We start from the raw sequence: 23,762 nt of genomic DNA on the forward strand, positions 1-23,762 counted from the left end.
TTCCCATCACTCTGGTAAGAGTTGATCTTTGTCTCATCTGTCCATATGATGTTGTTCCTGAACTGTGAAGGCTTTTTTAGATGTTGTTTGGCAAACTCTAATTTGGCTTTCTGTTTTTGAGGCTCACCAATGGTTTACATCTTGTGGTGAACCCTCTGTATTCACTCTGGTGAAGTCTTCTCTTAATTGTTGACTTTGACACACATACTCCTACCTCCTGGAGAGTGTTCTTGATCTGGCCAAACTGTTGTGAAGGGTGTTTTCTTCACCAGGGAAAGAATTATTCAGTCATCCACCACAGTTGTTTTCTGTGGTCTTCCGGGTCTTTTGGTGTTGCTGAGCTCACCGGTGCGTTCTTTCTTTATAAGAATGTTCCAAACAGTTGATTTGGCCACACCTAATGTTTTTTTAGCTATCTCTCTGATGGGTTTGTTTTGTTTTTTCAGCCTAATAATGGCTTGCTTCACTGCTAGTGACAGCTCTTTGGATCTCATATTGAGAGTTGACAGCAACAGATTCTAAATGCAAATAGCACATTTGAAATGAACTCTGGACCTTTTATCTGCTCCTTGTAAATGGGATAATGAGGGAATAACACACACCTGGCCATGGAACAGCTGAGCAGCCAATTGTCCCATTACTTTTGGTCCCTTAAAAAGTGGGAGGCACATATACAAACTGTTGTAATTCCTACACTGTTCACCTGACTTGGATGTAAATACCCTCAAATTAAAGCTGAAAGTCTGCAGTTAAAGCACATCTTGTTCGTTTCATTTCAAATCCATTGTGGTGGTGTATAGAGCCAAAAAGATTAGAATTGTGTCGATGTCCCAATATTTATGGACCTGACTGTATATCTAGGGCTAGGTGATAAATCCATATCAGTGTTTTATTGATTGTCTCGTCTCGCTGTATGAGGAGACTCCAAATTAAATTAATCTCCAAAGCTGATTTTTCACTTCATGGTTTCATTTGATAAAAGGTACTGTTAAATACAGACTGAAACTCAAAAATCCTCATGACAAATCATCAAAATAAATATTCAGTTTACCTTGTAGAATACTGCATTACTATTGTATATGATTTTCATTAATAACAATTATATAATAATAATAATAATAAATCTTGATTAAATTTAAGTTGAATTCCTAAAGTATGAATTCCTTACATTACCCACCATTTCACTCGCCTAAAGGATTATTAGGAACACCTGTTCAATTTCTCATTAATGCAATTATCTAATCAAGCAATCACATGGTCCTGGTCAAGACAATCTCCTTAAGTCCAAACTAAAAGTCAGAATGGGAAAGAAAGGTGATTTAAGCAATTTTGAGCGTGACATGGTTGTTGGTGCCAGACTGGCCGGTCTGAGTATTTCAGAATCTGCTCAGTTACTGGGATTTTCATGCACAACCATTTCTAGGGTTTACAAAGAATGGTGTGAAAAGGGAAAAACATCCAGTATGCGGCAGTCCTGTGGGCAAAAATGCCTTGTTGATGCTAGAGGTCAGAGGAGAATGGGCCGACTGATTCAAGTTGATAGAAGAGCAACGTTGACTGAAATAACCACTCGTTACAATTGAGGTATGCAGCAAAGAATTTGTGAAGCCACAACTTTGAGGCGAATGGGCTACAACAGCAGAAGACCCCACCGGTACCACTCATCTCCACTACAAATAGGAAAAAGAGGCTACAATTTGCACAAGCTCACCAAAACTGGACAGTTGAAGACTGGAAAAATGTTGCCTTGTCTGATGAGTCTCGATTTCTGTTGAGACATTCAGATGGTAGAGTCAGAATTTGGCATAAACAGAATGAGAACATGGATCCATCATGCCTTGTTACCACTGTGCAGGCTGGTGGTGGTGGTGTAATGGTGTGGGGGGTGTTTTCTTGGCACACTTTAGGCCCCTTAGTGCCAATTGGGCATGGTTTAAATGCCACGGCCTACCTGAGCATTGTTTCTGACCATGTCCATCCCTTTATGACCACCATGTACCCATCCTCTGATGGCTACTTCCAGCAGGATAATGCACTATGTCACAAAGCTTGAATCATTTCAAACTGGTTTCTTGAACATGACAATGAGTTCACTGTACTAAAATGGCCCCCACAGTCACCAGATGTCAACCCAATAGAGCATCTGTGGGGTGTGGTGGAGCGGGAGCTTCGTGCCCTGGATGTGCATCCCACAAATCTCCATCAACTGCAAGATGCTATCCTATCAATATGGGCCAACATTTCTAAAGAATGATTTCAGCACCTTGTTGAATCAGTGCCACGTAGAATTAAGGCAGTTCTGAAGGCGAAAGGGGGTCAAACACAGTATTAGTATGGTGTTCCTAATAATCCTTTAGGTGAGTGTATATTAAAACATAAAATAATGAAATGAATTAGTTTTATGGGGTCCTAAATGAAAAGATTACTCTGTTTAAAATGTGAGCTCAACACAAATGTGTCAGGATAGAACATATTTCAGGGAAAAATTATTCTGTGCTCCTCCCCAGGTTAAAGCCATGTTAGACAGAGTTCATTAAAGCATGTTGCTAATCTGATGACCGATATCTGATGATACGCTGGCTGTTAACTGAACAGTTTAAGAATAGCATCGGGACACTGCTGTCATGTGCTTCTGCTGGTAATATTTAAATATCTCCAGGCAACATTGTTCCATAATAACACACCCTGATGTCCGGAGCTCCTCATTTATTCAATGCAAGAACGGCTGACATGCTGACCTATGCCTGAATTGTTGATCCATCCAGCTGCTATATATCGAATGCTGGAGCAGCGTTTCCTTTGGTCGCCCCCTCACCAGGGTGGAGTGTAGCGGTCAGGTCCCAAAGGGGTAGTCTGGGGCCACAAGGTCCACACCTGGCTTCCCCACCTCTTTTCAACACCATTCCAGGAACAGTTGCCCTCATCTGGATCAGATGTACTTAAGGTGCTGAGGTTTCACTTCCCAAACTGTTCCTCATGGGTTCAAAAGGACTAGTTTTCCTTTTTCTCTCAGCGTGGCCAGAATAAGATAAATATTATTGTGTTCTTCATCGGTTTTCCTCTTTTGGCTGAATGCTCAGCATAAATTTCTCATCTTTTTTATTGGCCCTCTGACATGGCTTGACTATTATTAGGTTGTACAACAGAGAGCTTGTGAGCTAGAAATCAGTCCTTTTGTTATTGTTTCCTTTATTATTTTAGGCATCAAAGTTCATAATGGTACATGGTCAGGATTTTAGCATTAACTCTTTTCAATGATTAAATAGTCATAGGATTCTGAATGTTTATTAAACTAAGGAAGATAAGTGGGAAGAGAATCATTTTGACTTGAGTTTTCCTTCAGTTTGTAAAAACAATAAAAACATGTTTATAGTAAGTCATTTACAATGGATGACTGTTGGGCGATCGGACTGGTAGTTTTACTAGCATACATGTAAATAAGGCATTTTTTGGTAAAATGTATTCAGTAAAAATGTGTGAATTTGGCCTTGAATACTTATCTTGATGGATGAACTTCTGGTTAAGGTGTTATCCTGATTCCTGTAGGTGAAATTTGTTCCAGGTAAAACAGTGCTTTATAGATATAGATAGTTAAATTCCTTTCAGTTATTCTTTTACAGATATTTTGCAAATGTGAACATTATATTAGTTTCACAGGGACCTGCCATGAATTGAAAGATCAATGGATTTAAGCTGAGTTTTGGGCTAAAAACAATGACAGTGACTATTGTATTAAACCGTATGAGTTTAAGAAACTTGTTGATACTCAGTTTAAGCATATTAAGTGTCTTGTAATGTGGGTTTACAGTGAAATACCACATTCAAAAATGGTGCAACTGTTTAGTTTGCTTCTCTGTTTGTTTAGGCCAAGTCAAACAACAAGTTTCGGTTGTGTACACTGATTTAAAAAAAAAAGAATTGCAAAGGAAACTGCTCAAATGAAGTGGCTCAGCTGGAATCTCAGGGGAAAGCGTTGGAATTCTGGAAATCTTTCTCTGGAATTCTTTCTCCGCCATAGATCTTGGCCCTGTTCGCTGAACAGCCTCCCGTGTGCATAAATTATTTAGGCATGTGGTGGCTGTAGAGACAACAAGATTAGACAGTTGCATTAATTCATGTATGGTCAGGCCGTATATATTTCCGCTGTAGCCCACAACATTGAACCACCTTTCATACTTTTGGGCCCGCCTTTTAGCCCTTAGACCAAAGAGGCAGATAGGAATTATATGTTGACGTTTTTGGCCCCTCCTCACCATTGTGCAGCCCAACTACTGATGCAGATCCATTTGAAAGGGCTTTTGTTTGTGACCCCACTTCCAGTGCTGTTCGAAGAAAAGGCAGAGATTCATATGATAGTCAGAAAGTCTCAACCAGCCCAGCAGCGTCTGGGAACTGAAGTCTGAAGGAGATAGCTGAAAAAAAGTGCTGAAGTGAAATGCCAGCAGGAAATTGAACTGTTTTGAGCAGGCAGAAAGGAGGAGACAGTGGGGTTCCTTCAGTGTCCAACTGAGCAACAAAAGATCAGCAGAGATATCTGCTAGTCTGCTTACATGCTTTGACAGAGCTTGTACAGGAAGTTCCCATCTCCATGGCCACATGGGCAAAGATCCGCTTTGGATGTTTTTTTCCTTCGCTCTCACAGCTGCCAGCTAGTGACAGAAGGAGGGTGGAATGTTCACCTTCCTGTCACCATGTAGTGCACATGTACCAGTGCCTCCAGCTGCAGGCTACAGCCGGATGGGTGGGAGATCGTTCCCCTTAAGGCCAAACATCTGAATCTCATTCCTTTAGACCCGAAAGAAAGAATGAAAAACCATTGGATTGCTCCATCAGCTGAGACCGGAGTTCTGGCTCAGAGGATTGCGAGTTATTACGTAATACGTTGTGGCTGCGATAGACATTAGAAGAAGAATTTGGCTCTGGAAGATGCTCAACTTGTTTCGTCATGGGAATTCAAATCTAACTTGACGATGCCACCATTCCAGGCGGTTTTGTTCCCACTCAGACTTGCTCATTTGCTTTTAATGCTTTTGCCAAATGTGTACATGCATGACTCAGGTTAAGTCTCTTATTCCTACTGTTCTCCCTCACATGTGGCCCACAGCACATTCTTGGCCTGTGCTGGTATGCGATAGACTATCCATCCTGCTTCAAAAGCAAAGAATACCACGAGTGCCCTTTTATTGTTAACCTAGCGTAACGACACCGTCCTGCTGACCTTTCACATACACTGCAACCTATCATTGACATCTCAACACATACCCACATTCAAACGCTCCACACTTTACCACAAAAACCATCAACTCCCCCAGAGGGGGTTCAGCTGTCATTGCGAGCATGAAAAGGGCATCTGTGTCTGTAAATCACGTGGAAAAGAGTCATGCTGGAGCTGCCAAAGAGGCCAGGGAAATCTGTGAGAGTGCATAGTTCTTACTGATGGAGGAGCTTCTAATTACCAGGACTTGAAGTCACTCTGGCCCTCTCTCAGTGTTTGAATGCAGGGGGGCAGTTATCAAAGCTGGATTGGGGCCATTGAGCTACTACACTCATGAGGCTTAATCACTTAGTTGGAGAAAGGGGCCTCTCACAAGCTTTTGAAATCAATCTCCTGAGAATCCAACCCAAACTGGGTTCTCCATGCCAAAAGCCCTTAGAAAAAATAAACTTGATACATTATGTTGACATTTCTGCATTGACTCTTTCACATTGGCTTAAGCTCAGTGATACTGAAAGGAAGGAAAACTAAATGCTCTGCTGAATATTAGGAAAATTGCTCAAACATTTTCATATAAAATATCCCACTAATAAGCATATTGTCTGTAGTGTGGTAGATTGTGCATTCTTCTGCAATACCATATACGTATTAAGAAATAAGATATAAGTATTAGTACAGTATTATAACAAGACTAATTTTAATACTAAATCTAATACCTAGACAACTTGAAAGTTGAAAATAACTTTTCTATTTTAATGATTTTGTATTTATTCCTTTGATGGCAAATATGTGCTGCTAAATATTTTTTGGAAAACATGAAACAGCATTTATTCAAAATAGAAATTGTTTGTAATAATACACAATATAAAATAGCCTTCACCATTTTATCAATTTAACATATCCTTTCTGAATAAGTATTTAAAAAAAAAACATGACCACAAACTTTGAATGGTACTGTATTTGTTCAAAATAGAAACAATATTATTGTTTCAAAATATTTCTATTTTGAATAAATGCTGTTCTTTTAAACTTTTTATTCATCAAATAATCCTGAAAAAAATTATCACAGGTTCCAAAAAAAAAAAAAAAATAAGGTGGTAATAAATCAGCATTTTGAATGAAATCTGAAGACTGTAGTAATGGCTGATGAAAATGTGGCTTTGCCACCAAAGGAATACATGCAGTCTTGATGCACATAAGACACTTCTTTAAAAACATTACAAATCTCATATATAAACTTTAAAATATATACAGTAGGATAAAAAAAAGGATAATGCAAAGGATAACTTTTATTATCCTCGATTTTATTATACACGATTGTTAAATGAGATTTAGTCATGCTGAGTCTGTTTTAAGCCTGTTGCTGTTTATTAGAAGGAAACACATGCTGAACTTTCTGTCAAGCCTTTTAATTAAACAGAAAGGTCTCCTCAGGCATCCCTGGGTTTGGGCTTGTGTGGTGTCCTCACATTGTCTGCTTTGACCCGAGGAAAACCTTGACAAAAACCCTCAATGAGTGCATTCTTCAGAAGGGTGCTGGTGTGCTTTCCCCTCTAATTTAACACCGGAAGTGACACTTTCACAGAATGTTGCAGTGCAGAATCATTCAAGATGTCAGTTCAGTGCTTTAATCAAGAAGAAGTGTGAAGATTGACATCATTTATTCCCAATCACATTGTCCCAGACTTGTATGACTTTCTTCTGGAGAAATATCATTGACTTCTGACTTCAGTTTACTTATAGTGACTTACAGTGCAGAAGCCGTATGGACTGCTTTTATGGTTCTTTTTTGTATCTTCACTGTGAAATGTCATGCATGATGAAATTCATGTAATTATCCTTTTGTGTTCCATGAAAAGAAATGACCGCATACTGATTTAGAATATTCATGTTGATTTTTGTCCTGAAATCATCTTTTACATGCTAGTACGAGAGGATGTGATGTGTGGGTTGTCGCATGCAAACCCACTGGGGAGCATTAGTTGTCTGAAGTTATTCCTTTCATTCTGATGACAGGAAAGCAGCCGGTGGTATTTATCTGTAAAGACCACAAAAGAACACCCACCGGTTATTTTGACAGGAAGTGAGGGAGTGTGTGCATACGTGCTTGCAAAGAAAAAAAAACGTTGCAATTTTTCCTGTGTGCATGCACAAATATCAATTAAGTCCATTAAAGCTAGTTTGGCAAATTTAATTAAACAATACCAATGTGGAATAGATGCCAGATAATAAATTATTTCAAATAGTTTGGATGCCATCCATCATTGTGGCAGTACACACCTTCTTTTTAGAAAGAGAAGGGGAGTTATAGAAAGTGAAAATACTCTTGAATGAAAGATGAGAGGCCAATAGACCAATGTGATGACACCACAGCATTAGCTTGCAATGCAAACAAAAGGTTTGCTAAAGTGTTGTGATAGAAGTCCTTGTGTAAATAGCACTTTCCTTCCATACATATTAATAAGTACAATTCATTGACATATGACTTGGGTTGACAGCGTGCATTATTTTGAAAAATTGAATAGTCCACTCCAGCGCGTCTTGCATGCTAAGTTTGTTTCGCTGCTCAAGACTTGGAGAATGTGTTTTCTCTTGTGTTTACAATGAACAATTGATCTTTAATTAATCATTCACCAGTGTCAGCTAATATCTCATGCTTCGAGGCATGCTCATGCATATTTTACTGACATAATAATTAGGGTTGTCACCTAGCTGGAAAGATAAAAAATAATTAGGTTTCAGTTCAAAATGCTTTATTGGCATGACAAAAAAAGATTTAGTGATTCTGCACTAAAACTTAACAATAACAGGAGCAGTGTTGTTAACTTATTTTTGAAACTGCTCAAAACAGTTTTCATTAATTGTAATAAATCTGAGATAATTAAAAAGCTTTAAAAGCGCTTGTTACGTTGGCCAAAAACTGAAAATAAGTTGAACTACTAAGCTAAAACAGAAATAAAATTATAGAAATATGAAACAACCACAAAATAAAACCACTAAAACCTAAAATAAAATGAAAATCAACTGAAAATGTCATCATAAAAGCTACTTCAAATATGAATAAATACTATATTAGTATAGAAATAATATGAAAGTAAAACATGAATCTTAATCTCATGTGAGTGGATATCATGTGAAATATACACTGCTTTACATGTAAAACTATAAATATACAGACTAGTGGTGGACCGATATATCGCCAAAGCCGATATATTGGCCGATATTTGCCGTTTTCCAAATATCGGCATTGACCGATAACTTTATATTTTGACGGCGCTGATAGAATGGTTAAACAAAGGAATCAATGTATACAGAAAGTATTATAACAATTGCTTTTATATTATGCCTGTGTGAAGTGTGCATTTTTATCCAGCATAATCGCATGTTCTCTGTGTGACGGTCGGTCTGTGTGAATGGAATGCTTTAAACTTTAAACTCGTGATTTCAAATTATGCTGCGCTTTATGCATTTGCCCACTGTCATATACATGTCATTTTCACTGTGTGCTGTATGTGAAATGAGGGTTACCCTGACTTTATTTGAAAAATATGATTCCCAGTGCACACAAACTTCCCAGTTTGTTGTGTATTATGTAATGGATAGCAGTGAGTCATATCCATTGACATACAGTATGACTCAGTTTGACATTGCATTGCATTGAGAAAAAAAGCCTGTTCCATTGGGATGTATGCTAACTTTGATTTGCTCCTTAACGATTGGAGGATCAAATGATTATCTATAATTCATCCATCATTCACCAGCTTCAGCTAATATGTCTTATAATCAAAGACTCATGCATATCTTTGTACAGGTATGTATCTTTTGGAGGATAATTTCCAAGCCAGTAAGATTAATAATCAAGATTTAATTAAACTGAAAATGCTTTATTGCAGACAATCAGCTGTCTTCATTCCTTGATCTTTGGATCATCTCATATCCCGCTGGACAACATGATCATGAACAGGTTTTGTTCATGCAGTTCGACTGCTGCTGTAATTAAAGCAAAAGAAGATCAAACCAAATACTAATGCACAATAGACATTGTGAAATTCATGTCGAGTTTTCCATTCAATTTGTTACATTAATAAGTATTATGAGCATGTGAGTTTTTGCTGATGCTGACAGTTGATTTAACAGGATCTCTCGTCGTAAAAAATGCACTTATATTAGAGTTGCACTTGTAGTGTTCTTTAAATTATAAAGGTATATTTAAAAACTGTACTTGTAGCTAATATACTATTAATGAAATACATAAATAGAAATATTTAATGAAAAGCCACTGAAATGTACTTAAAGGGAGCACAGTTAAGTACACTTGAGAGCAAACAACCTTGTAAAAAAAAGTAAATGTCAAAATAATAATGTAAAAAAGTTTTACTCTAATTTAAATCATTAACGAAATGCATTTATTTTGATGTGTTAATCTTCTAAAGAACATTAAAATTAACTGAAAAGGAATTGATTGTAACACTGATATTAAATTTAAAGTTAATATAGTTTGAATGTGCAAGAGTACAACTTCATCATTATAAATATGTAATTATGGATATATTTAAATGCATTACATAAATTTCAATAGAAATGACATTAAAGTGTATCTGTACATTCGGCAGTGCACTTTAAATTACATATAAAGTGGGCACTCTAAAGATATTTTTATTTCATAGTAATAAAAACTATTATACATTGCAGTTGAATTGTGATTAATATGCAATTAAATGACTTAAAACATTCAGTTCACACTTAAGTATATTATTTTAAATATAATAATATATATTTTTTAATGGTAAGCTAAATTTTACTTTTTCCACAATGATTTCACAATTTTTGCCTTTTTAGGGAATAAGAACGATTCATGTTTTTCTTTTGCAGATGCAAACAGGATACTACAGTCCGACCTTAAATTACCTTTTATTTAGAGCAAAACGATTGTGTTCAGTCAATGAAATACATTAGCATTATGCATTCATGGAGGGAGGACGGCACATTGCTCTGGTTATTGATCTCTGAAGTTCAGTCCATGTGAATGATGAATTTCCTTCTCTGATTGGCCATTTCATTCAGTTCTCACTTCTTTTTTGCTATTGTATCTATTTTGGTTTCACATGACCATGGACCGTGATCTGTCATAAAAGCGTTGGTTCCTTATCTTCGTATCCATCAAGAGCCATTGTAACTGTGAGATCCCATAATCCCCAGGTCATATCTCTGGCTCCAGAAGTTTCTTTGCCATGAAGTGGGCACCCTTCGGCTCATCTGCATGGTTTCTCCCCAGTATGTAGGTCACCCACAGCTGCTCCCCAAGTGTTTGTTTGGCTGCCTGTCGCCTTCCATTAATGTTTCATGTCGTGGGTCATGCACGTGGTGTGACACTCCCCCCTCGCTCACGCCATCATACCACAGCAGGCACACGGCCAGAATGTACAGATACACACTAATGCATGTGACATAGTGGACCTGTGATTATTCATGTCCTGAGAGCTGGTATTAAAGGTTGTGAGTTATTGGCAAGGCGCGTGCCTGAATGTTGACATCAATCCATAGTAGTGACAAGATGAATTAAGGATGCAGCTCATCATAGTCCTACTTTCATGAGAGGATCTCAAACAGATTAACTTGAACTAAGGAGCTGTTAAAGCTTGAAAAAGCAAGTCTGGAGATGCAGTAACTCTCTTGAATAGAAGCATGGTATTAACATGACTATTTGGATGTGGCATAATGGTAATGACATGTTTTTGGTCACTACCATGATTATTACAGTGTAATTATCTGTTTTTTCTGCACTACTTGCTGGACCAAATAGAATCGCAGTCCGTTTCAGACACTTACAGTATGTTACATGTTTTGCCACAGCTGCCAATAGCAAGTGAATTACGAAAATGTATCATCCAGAAATATTGTTTCCCAGCCATGAAATACTTTTTGTATCATTTTAATGAAGGGGAAAAAAAGATAAATAAAACAAATATTATCTCTTGACAATCAAATTATTCAAAAAAAAAAAAAGTTTTCGTAAAAATGTAAAAGTCTCATTTGACACTTTTGATCACTTTAACACAAGCTTTCTCCAAAAATATAAATAAATACTAAAAATAATTCTTATAAACCTTCTTAAAAAAATCTCACTGACCCAAACCTTTTGAGTGGTAGTGTATATTATAAATGTTTATTTATTTGATATTTTTGGTAAAAAGACCTGAAACATTAAATTAAATGATTAGTATTTATTTTTGCGACACATTTAAAATATTTTTCTAATGAATATATTTTTTTTTGTGGTGAGGGCAGTGAAAATGTTGGTAGGAAGTTCTTATAACCACTAATAAACACCCTGTTTTGTTGTTTTTCAGTGTAAAACATAATTTGTAACAAATATTTACTTTTACTTAAAAGTACATGTAGCATTTTGTTAAATATAATACAAATTTCATCCTACATTTTAAACTAATTAATACTTTTTTAATGCTGAAAAATCATAAAAGAGCATATCTTCTTGAATGTTCTTGTCTAAACGACAATTAAATTGCATGAATATACTGTATTAAATGTATAATAAAATCACTGTATATATATGTATGTGTATATATATATATATATATATATATATATATATATATATATATATATATATATATATATATATATTTAATTTTTTTCACAGTGTTGGATTACCATTTAACCGGTGTATAATCATACAGTACCATTATAATTACCAGTTAATACCTTCAATTTACCATGGTACCTCCCCAGTAATTTCCTCAGGAGCATTTCCATCCTATAATGGAGTTTTGTTTGGGGAGCGGCTCAGCTCATTCGAGCGCAAATGGTGTCATTGCCGTGACCCGTGTATGCCCTCGATGGCCACTAGCTCAGCTTTCATATCCCCTGTGGATTCAACACAGTACATCTGCACATTAGCATAATTGCCGGTTGCTGTAGCAACCCCAGCAAAACACTTAGAGGGTCTGAGCCCCTCACTGTCATCAGTGGACATGAGCTAACAGAAAGTGATTGCATCCACCCTCACCCTCAGGGTCCTGCAATAACACTGTAAAGAGACCTGAGAGCAGCTTTACACAAGAGATTCTTCACAGCTGAACACACTCTAGATGTACTTTCACACAATGTTGTGATGTTCTTTTGTCCTACTGGCACACAGTTACCAGCCCGAGAGACCGCATTTCTATTTGTGCATTCGGGCACTGTAAGCTAGTGTTTTTTTTAATATATATATATATATATATATATATATGTTCCATTTATTGGATCATGCAACAAAAGGACCACAATAGCAGTCGTAGCATGTTTCAAATCTTCTAAAGCCGTGCAATAGCTTTATGTGAAGAACAGACAGAAATGGAAAATCATCCTCTCGTGCATAGCTCTCAAATCTAATGCATGCTTGCACGTTCAAACGTGTAAGAGTTGCTGAAAGACTTAGTAAGCAAGTTTTCAACCCACCGCTTGCATGATTCAGTCAGGAAGTCTTTAACCTGGTTACTGCGGGTGGTAATCAGCCTATTTAACAAACCAAGGTATGAAAACATTTCTTATGAGCACTCTGCGGTTGCTTAACTCAATACTTTAAATTCTCTAAAGTCTAGATTCTGATTGGCTCTCAATGTTTTTATCGTTTATCAGATGAAAAAATAGTTCTGAAAGTGATTCCAACAATATCGTTCCTCTGTGTCGTTAATACTTTGCTTTTCTCATGTAATTACAATGATTATTTAGAGTTAATATTTATAGCTATTTTCCTTCTTGTGAATGAGCCTTCAGAGATAGGAAATTATATTGATATCTGAAACGGAGTATGGTAATATAGCAGCTATTTACTGTTTACTAGTGGATTATATGAATGAACGTGTTTTTCTTCTAAGCACAATGTATGTTCACACCAAGATGAATGTTCAGAGCAAAATTTAAATATACTGTTCAGACTGATGCAAACATTCGCTCTTTGACAAAAGTTGAGAATACACTAAGCAACTCAAAGCGGCTTTTGTTTTTTGCACATTTTTTTTTAGCTCTTTTATTAACTATAAACATTTGAATGCCATCAGTGTGCCATTTTTTTTATGAAGAGGTGATCTAAGCTCTTTCCCACCTACTTTTCGAAAGTGAAATCACATTTTCATTCAGCCTATCTGCTGATTATTCATTGATTATTATAAATTTGCTGATTATGAACCAAATTGTCATGTTGCTGTGAAAAGACCTTTAGTCCATTGATAGATTATTGAAAGATAAAATGTACAATACAAACATTTCCCTACACATATCAGTAACAGTTCATTTTGATGAGTGAGTTATTAACAGTGTCATGTTTGTGGTTTTCCAGAAGCATTCACGGAGAAGCACAGCCCTCAGACTGCCCACAATCTGCTCCAGGAGGAGGTTGTACGTGCCGAGGAACGGTCTGAGGTGATTTCAAAATCCTTTGCTTCCTTTATATATCCAGAAAGTCTTTGTGCGTCTTTTCTTCTCAGTCCCTGCCCACCCTGTATCAAAAGAAAAAAATGTGGGTAAAATTTTGACTTTTTTTTTTAGCATGACGTTGTTTATTCCGATATTGTTGAACGAACATGCCTTGTCAACTGAACCAAAGTGGAATAAAAGCCTAACAAAAGCCTAACAAAAGTGCAGAAGGTCTTTACTCGACATGACACAATCCTTATTGAACTGGTTAATCCAGTTCTGAATTTGAGGGTGAAAATCCACCCTAAAATCCACTAACCTCTGCAGTACTTACAAAGATGGATTTGTGATCTAATCAATGATTTAAAGCATTGACAGCCCATATGTCATAAATAAGAGAGGAGGCAAACACATCCCAACTGAAGCATTGTAGCTTGTTCCAGAAGTGGAAAACCAGTACTCCCAACATTTCATTCAGAACATTTCAAAGCACATGGTGTTCAGGTGTCTTTCCAATTAATGTAGATATAGGTGTATAACCCAGCTTAACATTTTTTAATTGAACAGTTTGTTTAACCTTTAGACAAAGTATATTTTTTAAGTTTGTGTTATTCTGTGATACATCAGGCTTTTATAGCTAAAATAGTATGATATAAAAGTGTATTCATTGTTATCTTTAAATGCTTACTTGATAAAAACCAGTAAAGTTTTCACAGCAAAATTCTATGAGTTTTTTTTGCCCACCAGGCAAAAACTGTATGTCTGATTGCTTAAAATAATGGGACCCAAAAAGCTGCAGGAAATGAGGTGTCGTTTCCATTTAATAGACTATACAGATTGTTTAAAATGAATACAACGGTTGTAATATCAGCCCTCGTTGTCTCAGAAATGGTTCCATCTGTTTATCTGTTTGTTCAGCATCATTACTCCAGTCTTCAGTGTCGCATGATTGTGATTGCTGCTCAAGAAACATTTTTTTAATATTATCAGTGTAAAAACAGAAGTTGTTGAAAACTTAATATTTCTGTGAAAACTAAATTAAAATTTATTTGAAATATCATTCTTTGGTAACAGTGTTAAAGACCTTACTGTGATTTTTGATCAATTTAATTCATCCTTTCTGAATAAAAGCATACAATTTGTTAATAAATAAAAAAAATCCTGCTGACCCCGTTACAATACAACATTACAATGAAACCATATGTAGGCCCACATTATGGTCACGAATGTCTACTGTGAGGAGCGAGGAATATCACAAACAACAGTCTTTAATAGTCCAAAACAAGGGTTACACAGAGCTGGCTGGAGACGCATGTAGCACATCACAACATTCAAGACCCAACAAGGAAACATGGGGATGAATACACTATACATAGTTGAATCAAATAAGACAATCACACAAGGGAGAAACTGTTTCACCACTTCCACCCCCCGGAAGATGCGCCATAGAAACAACAGAAGGAGGAACGGGTGGGACTTTGTGAGGAGGCTCTGGAGGAGGATGGACATCTGGGAGGGGGTAGGCAGACAGAGTCCTGGGAGGTAATGAAGGTGGGATGAGACAGGGAGGAGACAGGAGGGACTTGGAGCAGGCGGTGCAAGGTGGGTCCCAGGCCACAGCCGTAATCACAACCCACAGTGGAGCCATGGAGGAGGGAGGGCTGACGACTCGAGGGGGCCGACTGACATCGGCGGAGCAGGTGGTAGAGGAGCCCGAGGCGTAGATAGAAAGCCAGGGTGATGATGAGGATCTGGAGGGCCGAGGTGGAATGGATGACTCTGGTGACCATGTTGTGAAGGCATGGATCCGGAAGGCCATGGTGGACCCAAAGAGACAGAGGACCGAGGAGGAGGCGAAGGGAAGGAGGAGCCTGACAGACCCGGAGGGACGGAGGAATGTGGCGCAGCTGGGGAGTGGAGTCCTCAGGCGACAGATGGTTGATGACAGACCAAAATGCAGCCGGAGGGTCGAGGGAGCCTGGCGGAGCCAGTGGACTGCCGAGCCATGGTGGAGAGGAGAGAGCTAGGAGCCATGGTGGAGCTAGACAGGCCAAGGTGGAGTCTGGGACTCACAAGATTCTCCAGCCATGCCGACGATGGAGACTGGCAGACACGCGGTGCTTGCACCAAACAGATGATGGGCTGAGGGTAAGCAGAGGGGCTGCAAGACGACAGCGGTGGAAGAGGCAGGAGCGGGAGGGTGAGTGTTTATTTTTGAGCCTCTAGGCTCTCAGGGCTGCCCTTGGGAATAGAAGCCCTCTCTGGGATAGACGGGGAAACAGGCGTGACCGAGGGCTCAGACAAAGGAAGGAGGAGAGGGGCAAGGTCGTCATATAAATCCTTAAATTCTCCTTCAGAGTTACACAGTCTCAGATCCAAAATTATTTCACCCTCAGCCCTGGTGCTGTGGGCGGAGCTCCTCTCTGTGATCTCACTGTCCATGGCTCTTTTCCTCTTTTCCGGCATTGTAGTCATCTGCAGCGATCCTCAGCTCTGTCACTCCATGCGGCGATGGCTCATCGGTCGTGGTGGTCTCCGGCTTGTGGAGATGTATGGCTGGGCACTGGGTCTGGCTGTTCTCTTGAGTAGGGATAGACACTCTCCAGACACTGGATAATAACTTCTCCAGCTTAGTCCAGTGGTGTCGGGTAGGTCGACAGGGCGGTGGTAATTTGCCGATCCAGAACAGTGAGCTCAGCGCAGCATCGTCGAACACCATTAAAATGGCGAGCTAGCGGAATTCAACCACATAGTCCAAGAGGGGAATGTACTTGTGGGCTATGGAGGGAAACAATGAGGCGAAGGGATCCATAGGGAACACAGAAAACAAGACCCCAAACAAAACATGGAAAACAAATGAAGGGGTAAACTTCTGCCACAAATGTCTACTGTGAGGCGTGAGGAACGCGGAGACAAGGCAATATCACAAACAACAGTCTTTACTAGTTCAAAACAGTGGTTACACAGAGCTGGCTGGAGACACACGTAGCACATCACAATGTTCCTCCGACAAAGAAACATGCATCAGACTACACTATAAATATTAAGCCTAATGAAGGATAACAAACAGGTGAATAAAATGAGACGATCACACAAAGAAAAAACATGCACAGATAGTCAATAAACCTGACAACTGCTGTTTATTACATTTTTTGAGAGGTTAAGTTTTATCAGGTTGTTTATTGTAATTGTATGTGTCCCATAAAAAAGAAAATTATAATTTATAAATTATATGCAGGTCAATGAGTTGGTGAGTTGTTGAAGCTAGACTTTTTATTTATGAACCATTTGGATGGATTCATTGAAAGGATCTGACTTTGAAGAACAATTTTTCCACAAACTGAACATCATCATTCATTATGTGATGTGTTTGCATCACAGACTATTCAACAAAGGGCTTAAAACAGCTCAGCACAACATGGGCCATTAGGAAAAAATAGGCTACTCCTCAGATGTCTTCTCCTGTTGTCTCAGCCGCCCTGCCCTATCCGCTGTGCTTTGTCTGATTGATCTGCGTAGGTTTATCCGTCCTCAGGCTGCAAACAAGCACTGTCTTCCACCCCACACAGGCCCGATCGATAGCTCTGTGAATTTGTCATTATGCTCCTGCCATCTGATTGATGATCTCATTCCATCATAAGTAAGCTGTACGGAGAGCCAGCCTTCAGCAGGACGCATGCCAGACAAAACATCAGTCCAGCGCGTGTGTTTCTGAACCAGATTAAGCCATGGATTCCCACGGGACTTGCATATTCTGTTAGTGCAACAGCGTCTGGAAAAGGGCTGATGGCACACGTTCATATACTGTTCTCATATGAAACTATACAATTTTAATGATTTGATGATAATGATGAATTGAAAAAAGCTAATAAACAGCAGGAGACCACATGAAACATAGTTTGATGGCTGTGCTTTATCCATTAAGACAAATGGTCCTTTAAAATAAAATCTTTGAATTTATAACTTTTGGTTATGGGTAACATTTGGTTCATGCAATTGTAGTTTTTCTGTTGATTACACTGGGAAACCCCATAAGCATTATTGTTGTTATTATTATTGCTCATGCTTGACTTGAACAAACCCCTGACTCGAAGTACTAATGGCTTGCATTGAGGGACCCAAACCATATCTACAGACTTAGAGTTGTGGGCTCTTTGGTCTTGCCCCAATAAACAATTACTGAGCAATGTCCTAGTGTTATATTGATATTTATAATAATAATTATTATTAATATATTTTCAAGTTTTAGTAACTGTAGTACTTAAATATTTATTTCAGTTGCCAAAGCAAAAATCAAATTTTTGTATAAGATTTCTTTTTTCTTTCTTTTTTTAATTTCATGTTTTTTTTTTTTTCAATTAACAACAACAACAAATATATAGTTTTAAATTAACAATAACAGTACCAGGTTAGAGTTGCTCATTGCATGTTATTGTCTCACACTGATGTGTAATTTGCCAGGGGTGGTGTCCTAAAAGTCTTTATTGCTCTGTTTGCAAGGACATTTAGGGGGTGGGTTTGTGCAGATGAGACTTCTCAATTATTCAGTCCCACATACTGAGACAGACAGACTGTAGACACCTGACCCTTCCAGCCGAGCTTTCCATGCTAAATTTATTATGTGATTATTTGTGCAGAAAACATGTTTGTCTGTTAAACCCTACAAGGTTTTTGTCCGCTAACTTAAAATGTTAACTTCAATTTCAGGGGTTACTTCAGGTAAATATATTACTTTAAAGAACATCTTATACTTGCTAAGAGCAGCAATCCACCTTAGGCTGGTCTAAACTGGGTTTTTTCCCCAGCAGGGTTTAATGCAGAAATATTTATTTAAATTATGTAATCAATTGGACAGCATGAGATTATGCCACCAAAGTTTTTTTTTATGCCACCATTTTTAACATATTTGATCGTTGAAATAGCACAACTTGGTTTTGGCATTGTCTTGGAAGACGATGAGTCAGAAAGAGGATGTTTGCGTCTGCGTCACACTTGTTATGAATCCGGCTTGACTTCCTGTTCTCTAATGCCTGTTTATTTGTCTCCTGACCTTCACAGGAGTTGCTGGAGAAGTTCATGGAGGGCCACGTGCCCCTGGAGGAATTTCTTGATTCATTTCAAAGCCACAGGAAGACGTACCATATCCGCCGCGCTCAAGCCGAGAAGCTCCAGGAGCTCAACAGGCCCCACAGGAAACCGAGGAAACAGGAGGAGGAGCTGAAGAGGGAGGAGGAACGTAAGGAATCCAGGCCAAACGGCATCAGCGCACACGGCCCTCCTCGTGTCTTCCAGGTCCGATACGGTCTGACCCCAGCCATCCTGCTTCCGCTTTCCTCTTCTACCGCTTCAGTCCTACCTCCTCTGGACTCGCGCTCAGGCCAGCTGCAGGTTTCAGGGCCGTGCGCCCGTCCCTCCTGCCCCAGGCAGCCCGTCAGCCTGAGAGTAATAGGACAGTTACCCGGGTGGCCGGTGAGACCGGTCCGACTGCAGCAGCTGTACAGGCCCAGTCCCCATCAGCCCGAGCCTCCGTGTCGATAACACTCAGCAGGAGTTCGGCATGAAAGCGAAGTTACGCAAAGACCACGTGAAGCCTTCACCAAGACAATATGTAAAAATGATGCAGTCATGAAATCAAACATTCATGTACCCAAAAAGGGAGGGGAGCGAAAAGCCATAAAGTATTTGTTAATGTCGCTTTTTCATTTTTGCTTGTTCATTTAACTTCATTCTGTTTTGTATTTGTGTGGGTTTAGTCAGGATGTGGCCGGAGTGTAGCTACTGTTTGCATGAGGGAAGTGCCCGGTTTCTTGAGACACTGCTTTTTGACTGGAAGGTCTTTTGGGCCACTGAGGGACTTGTAAAATTGCACCATTTTGTAATGTTTATGGGTGTTCAATAAAGTCTAATCATGATGTTTATTTTAAACCTATACCTTGGTTGCTTCATATTTTATTTTCGGTTTCCTGCTCTTAATTTTATGACTACACTCAAAGCACCTTTCCTCTCCTCTTATTTTTTTATTATTGTTTTTCAAAATTCAAAAATGAAAAGAAAAAAAAATCAATTACAATTTTATTGCATGAAAATTTGCATTGTGACATTTATTTGAATGACTAAGTTAAATTAAAAGAATTCAATTTAATATTATTGTGAACTATATTCATTCTTACACATACAGTTATTGAGGATATTGTGAATTACTTATAAAGAGAACTGTGTGTAAATTGTGTCACAACTGTGACACAAAAATATTAGTGTTCCTAAAAGCTTGGGTTGAAATGTGACCCAGACATATTTTGGTGAGATTCACCCTATGATTCTTTTTCTGTCAGATACGTTTTGTTATATTAGGGATTTTCCTTCCAAGTAATACACAATAAAAAGATTACAAGTGTAGGCTAGATGAACTCATAATGTTTTGTCTGTGTAAGAAGGGTTCAGAAGGTTTATTTATTATTGACACAGCTGCAGCTGAAGTCTTTGAAAGCCCAAATTTTCCAAACACTTTGTTGTTTCAAGTTTTTTCAGCCATTGGAGTGGAGTTTGTATTCAGAAAGCATGGAGACGCTGCTGTCTTCGACTAAGCTCTCAGACGGCTGATTTTGCTGCAGGGTTACTCTTAAAACAGTTGAGCAGTGTTACAAATAAACTCAGATTAGCACAAAGTACATTAAAATAAGTGTGCTCTTAAACCAGCGCCAATGAAAATCATATCTAAGATTGAGGGATTTACTTATTTATGGAAATCCAGTAATGGAACATCCCATGTGGACTTCAAACACTGTTTATTTGTTTGGTTCTATTTCCAGGCTGGACGGTTCTGTGTTCACTTCCAGTGAAGATTGTATTTTGAGCAGCTATGGGAAAATATGTTGCATTATGAATTATTACAAGAGATGGAGTGGTGATACCTTTGCTTTTATCATCCTGTAGAGATCAGTGAGAGGTGCAGAGCAGAAGTGTTACCTTACCTTCACCTGTTTCTGACAAGAATGGAATTCTACAAAGAGACCTAACCAGCACCGTGTTTGCACCCATTTTTTTAAAATCTGAACCTATTAAAACACACATTAAAAAGAGAATCAAGAGAATGCCAAGAGTGTGCAAAGCAGTAATCAAAGCAAAAGGTGGCTGAAGAACCTACAATATGACATATTTTCAGTTGTTTCACACTTTTTTGTTATGTATATAATTCCATATATAATTCCACATGTGTTAATTCATAGTTCAAAATACAGAAAAAAACAGTAATATTGTGAAATATTATTACAACTTAAAATAATAGTTTTATATTTGAATATACTTAAAAAAAACTAATTTATTCCTGTGATGCAAAGCTGAATTTTCAGCATCATTACTCCAGCCTTCAGTGTCACATGTAACATCCAGTCTATCACATGATCATCTAGAAATCATTCTAATATTCTGATTTATTATGAGTGTTGGAAACAGTTCTGCTGTCTAATATATTTGATGAATAAAATGTTAAAAAGAACTGCATTTATTCAAAATAAAAATTATAATTATAATAATATATATTCTAATAATACATTTTCTTTACTATCACTTTTTATCAATTTAACACATCCTTGCTGAATAAAAGTATTGATTTTATTTAAAAAACAAAAATAAAGAAAAATTACTGATCCCAAATTACTGACCAGTAGTGTATATTGTTATTACAAAATATTTATATTTTAAAAACATAGCATCTTTTTTTTATTTTTTTTTTTTTACTTTTTATTCATCAAAGTATCCTAAAAAGTATCACATGTTCTGAAAAAATATTAAGCAGCAGAACTTTTTCCAAATTTGATAATGAATCATCATGTTAGAATGATTTCTAAAGGATCATGTGATAATGATCCTAAAAATTCAGCTTTGCATCACAGAAATAAATGATAATTTAAAGTATAATAAATTTAAAAACAATTATTTTAAATTGAAATAATATATCACAATATTACATTTTTTTCTGTGTTTTTGATCAAATAAATGAAGGCTTGATGAGCAGAAGAAACTTCTTTCAAAAACATTAAAAATAGTAATGTTTCCAAACTTTTGGTCTGTACTGTATATATATATATATATATATATATATATATATATACTGTATATATATATATATATATATATATATATATATACTGTATATATCAAGTCAAACCCTTGTTTTCCTAATGCTGTGGTAAATCCAGCCTCAGAATGATATGTAACTCACTCAGTAGATCATCAACTGAAGAGCTATGACATCACTCCACAATAATTAGCATGAAGCCTTGAAGTACAGTGGTTTCTGAGAACATGGAGCCTCTTCTCGGCATCTATGAGCCTTCAGACACCCCGTCAGCATCAGTCCGTGAGGTCAGACAGAGTCCACATCTGTCAGCCCATCGCCACATCTAGCATAAAGTGACCTTGAACATGATATCCCTGATCCCATTCCCCCTCCTTAGGGATCCTCAAATCCTGCTACTTCTCTAACATGTCTTCATTTTCATTCCACAACAACATTGGCTCTTGACATGCAGAGGGGCGGCCCAGAGGAGGTATTTGACTCCTAAAAGCCCGAGTTCATTTATCAGACAGCAGGGTTAAATTTGTTCTAGCATGTACTATCATGGAGCAGATCAGTGTTTTCATTATGGAGGCAGAAGGAATGCTGTCACAAAAGCGGGAAGGTGTTCTCAGTTCTTTACTGATTTCATTCGGTCGATTTCATGCTGCAGATTTCAATCGGATCTGATCATAACATGTCAAGTCAAGACAATACACAAGCGCAGCATCTGTAAAGCATGTATTTCATCTTAGTAATATGTCCAAAAAAACATAATTTTCTTCAAGTGGAAAATGGCAAATGCTTCCTCGTAATAAAAATGTTGTGTTAGGAAAATGGCTTTTTTAAAATTCAAACAGTATCGTATTCATGTCATCACCACAAACTACAGGGAAACTAAGTTTTTTTTGTAATTTGATTAAAAACATGGTTATGAATACAGTTCAATTATGAAATATTACAATTTAAAATGGCTGTTTTCAATTTTCATATTAGTCTTCGGTGTCACATGATTCTTCAGAAATTATGACTTGCTACTCAGAAAATATTTCTTCTTATTATCAATTAGGAAAATTGTTTTTGCTGCTTAATATTTTTGTGGAAACCATGATACATTACTGTCCTGAAGTTTGGGGTAAGCATAATTTTAAAAAAGAACACAATTTAGTACTTTTTTTACTAATTATGTATTTATTTATTTATGTATTTTTTTTCAGGAAGGATGCGTAAAATGTATCAAAAGTGACAGTAAATAAATTGATAATGTTACAAAAGATTTCTATTTCAAATAAATGCTGTTTTTAAGCTTTCTAATCCTCCAAAAATATTAAGCAGCAAAAGATTATTATTAATAATTGATCACCAATCATAACTGATAAAATAGAGAAGCAAATCAGCATTTTTAAATGTTTTATGAATGATCATGTGACACTGAAGTAAGTGGAGTAATGGCTGCTAAATATTCAGCTAACTATATATACCATATTTTCCGGACTATAAGTCGCACTTTTTTTCATAGTTTGGCTGGTCCTGCGACTTATAGTCAGGTGCGACTTATTTATCAAAATTAATTTGACATGAACCAAGAGAAATGAACCAAGAGAAAACATTACCGTCTACAGCCGCCAGAGGGCGCTCTATGCTGCTCAGTGCTCCTGTAGATGGTAATGTTTTCTCTTGGTGCTTGGTTCTAAATAAATGCGACTTATAGTCCAGTGCGACTTGTGTTTTTTTCCTCATCATGACGTATTTTTGGACTGATGCGACTTATACTCGGGTGCGACTTATAGTCCGAAAATACGGTATATATATTGCATAATTCCATAAGTCCATAACCATAACCAGCTTGGCATTAAAGTGATTAAATCACACAGTATGCCCAGGCACAGACAGATCTCACAGTGTGCTTTGCATTAGAAAGGAAGATGGAGGCTTTCTCGTGAACAGAACTGCTTTGTTTAGCGCGATGACATCTTTGAGGAGCGTCAAAAGATGTGCTGTTGGGCCTGTTGACATCCTGTGGTAAACTTCAGTCACAACAGCATTATTATACATTTCAGCACAGCATTATTT

At 37.6% G+C, this 23,762-nt stretch overlaps 1 protein-coding gene across 1 annotated transcript in view; it reads left to right on the forward strand.

Annotated features, from left to right (window-relative positions):
• The window catches only part of LOC132135067 (vacuolar protein sorting-associated protein 37D-like), a 42,696-nt gene extending 23,134 nt beyond the window's left edge, over positions 1-19,562 (forward strand). The window contains exons 3-4 of the mRNA XM_059547176.1: positions 13,557-13,639; positions 18,692-19,562. Coding sequence (XP_059403159.1) covers positions 13,557-13,639; positions 18,692-19,171 — 563 coding nt within the window. The 3' untranslated portion in view covers positions 19,172-19,562. The remainder of the gene's footprint in view (positions 1-13,556; positions 13,640-18,691) is intronic.
• The last annotated feature ends 4,200 nt before the right edge of the window (positions 19,563-23,762 follow it).

The sequence above is a fragment of the Carassius carassius genome, chromosome 4 (assembly GCF_963082965.1).
Source record: "Carassius carassius chromosome 4, fCarCar2.1, whole genome shotgun sequence".
Classification (NCBI taxonomy): domain Eukaryota; kingdom Metazoa; phylum Chordata; class Actinopteri; order Cypriniformes; family Cyprinidae; genus Carassius; species Carassius carassius.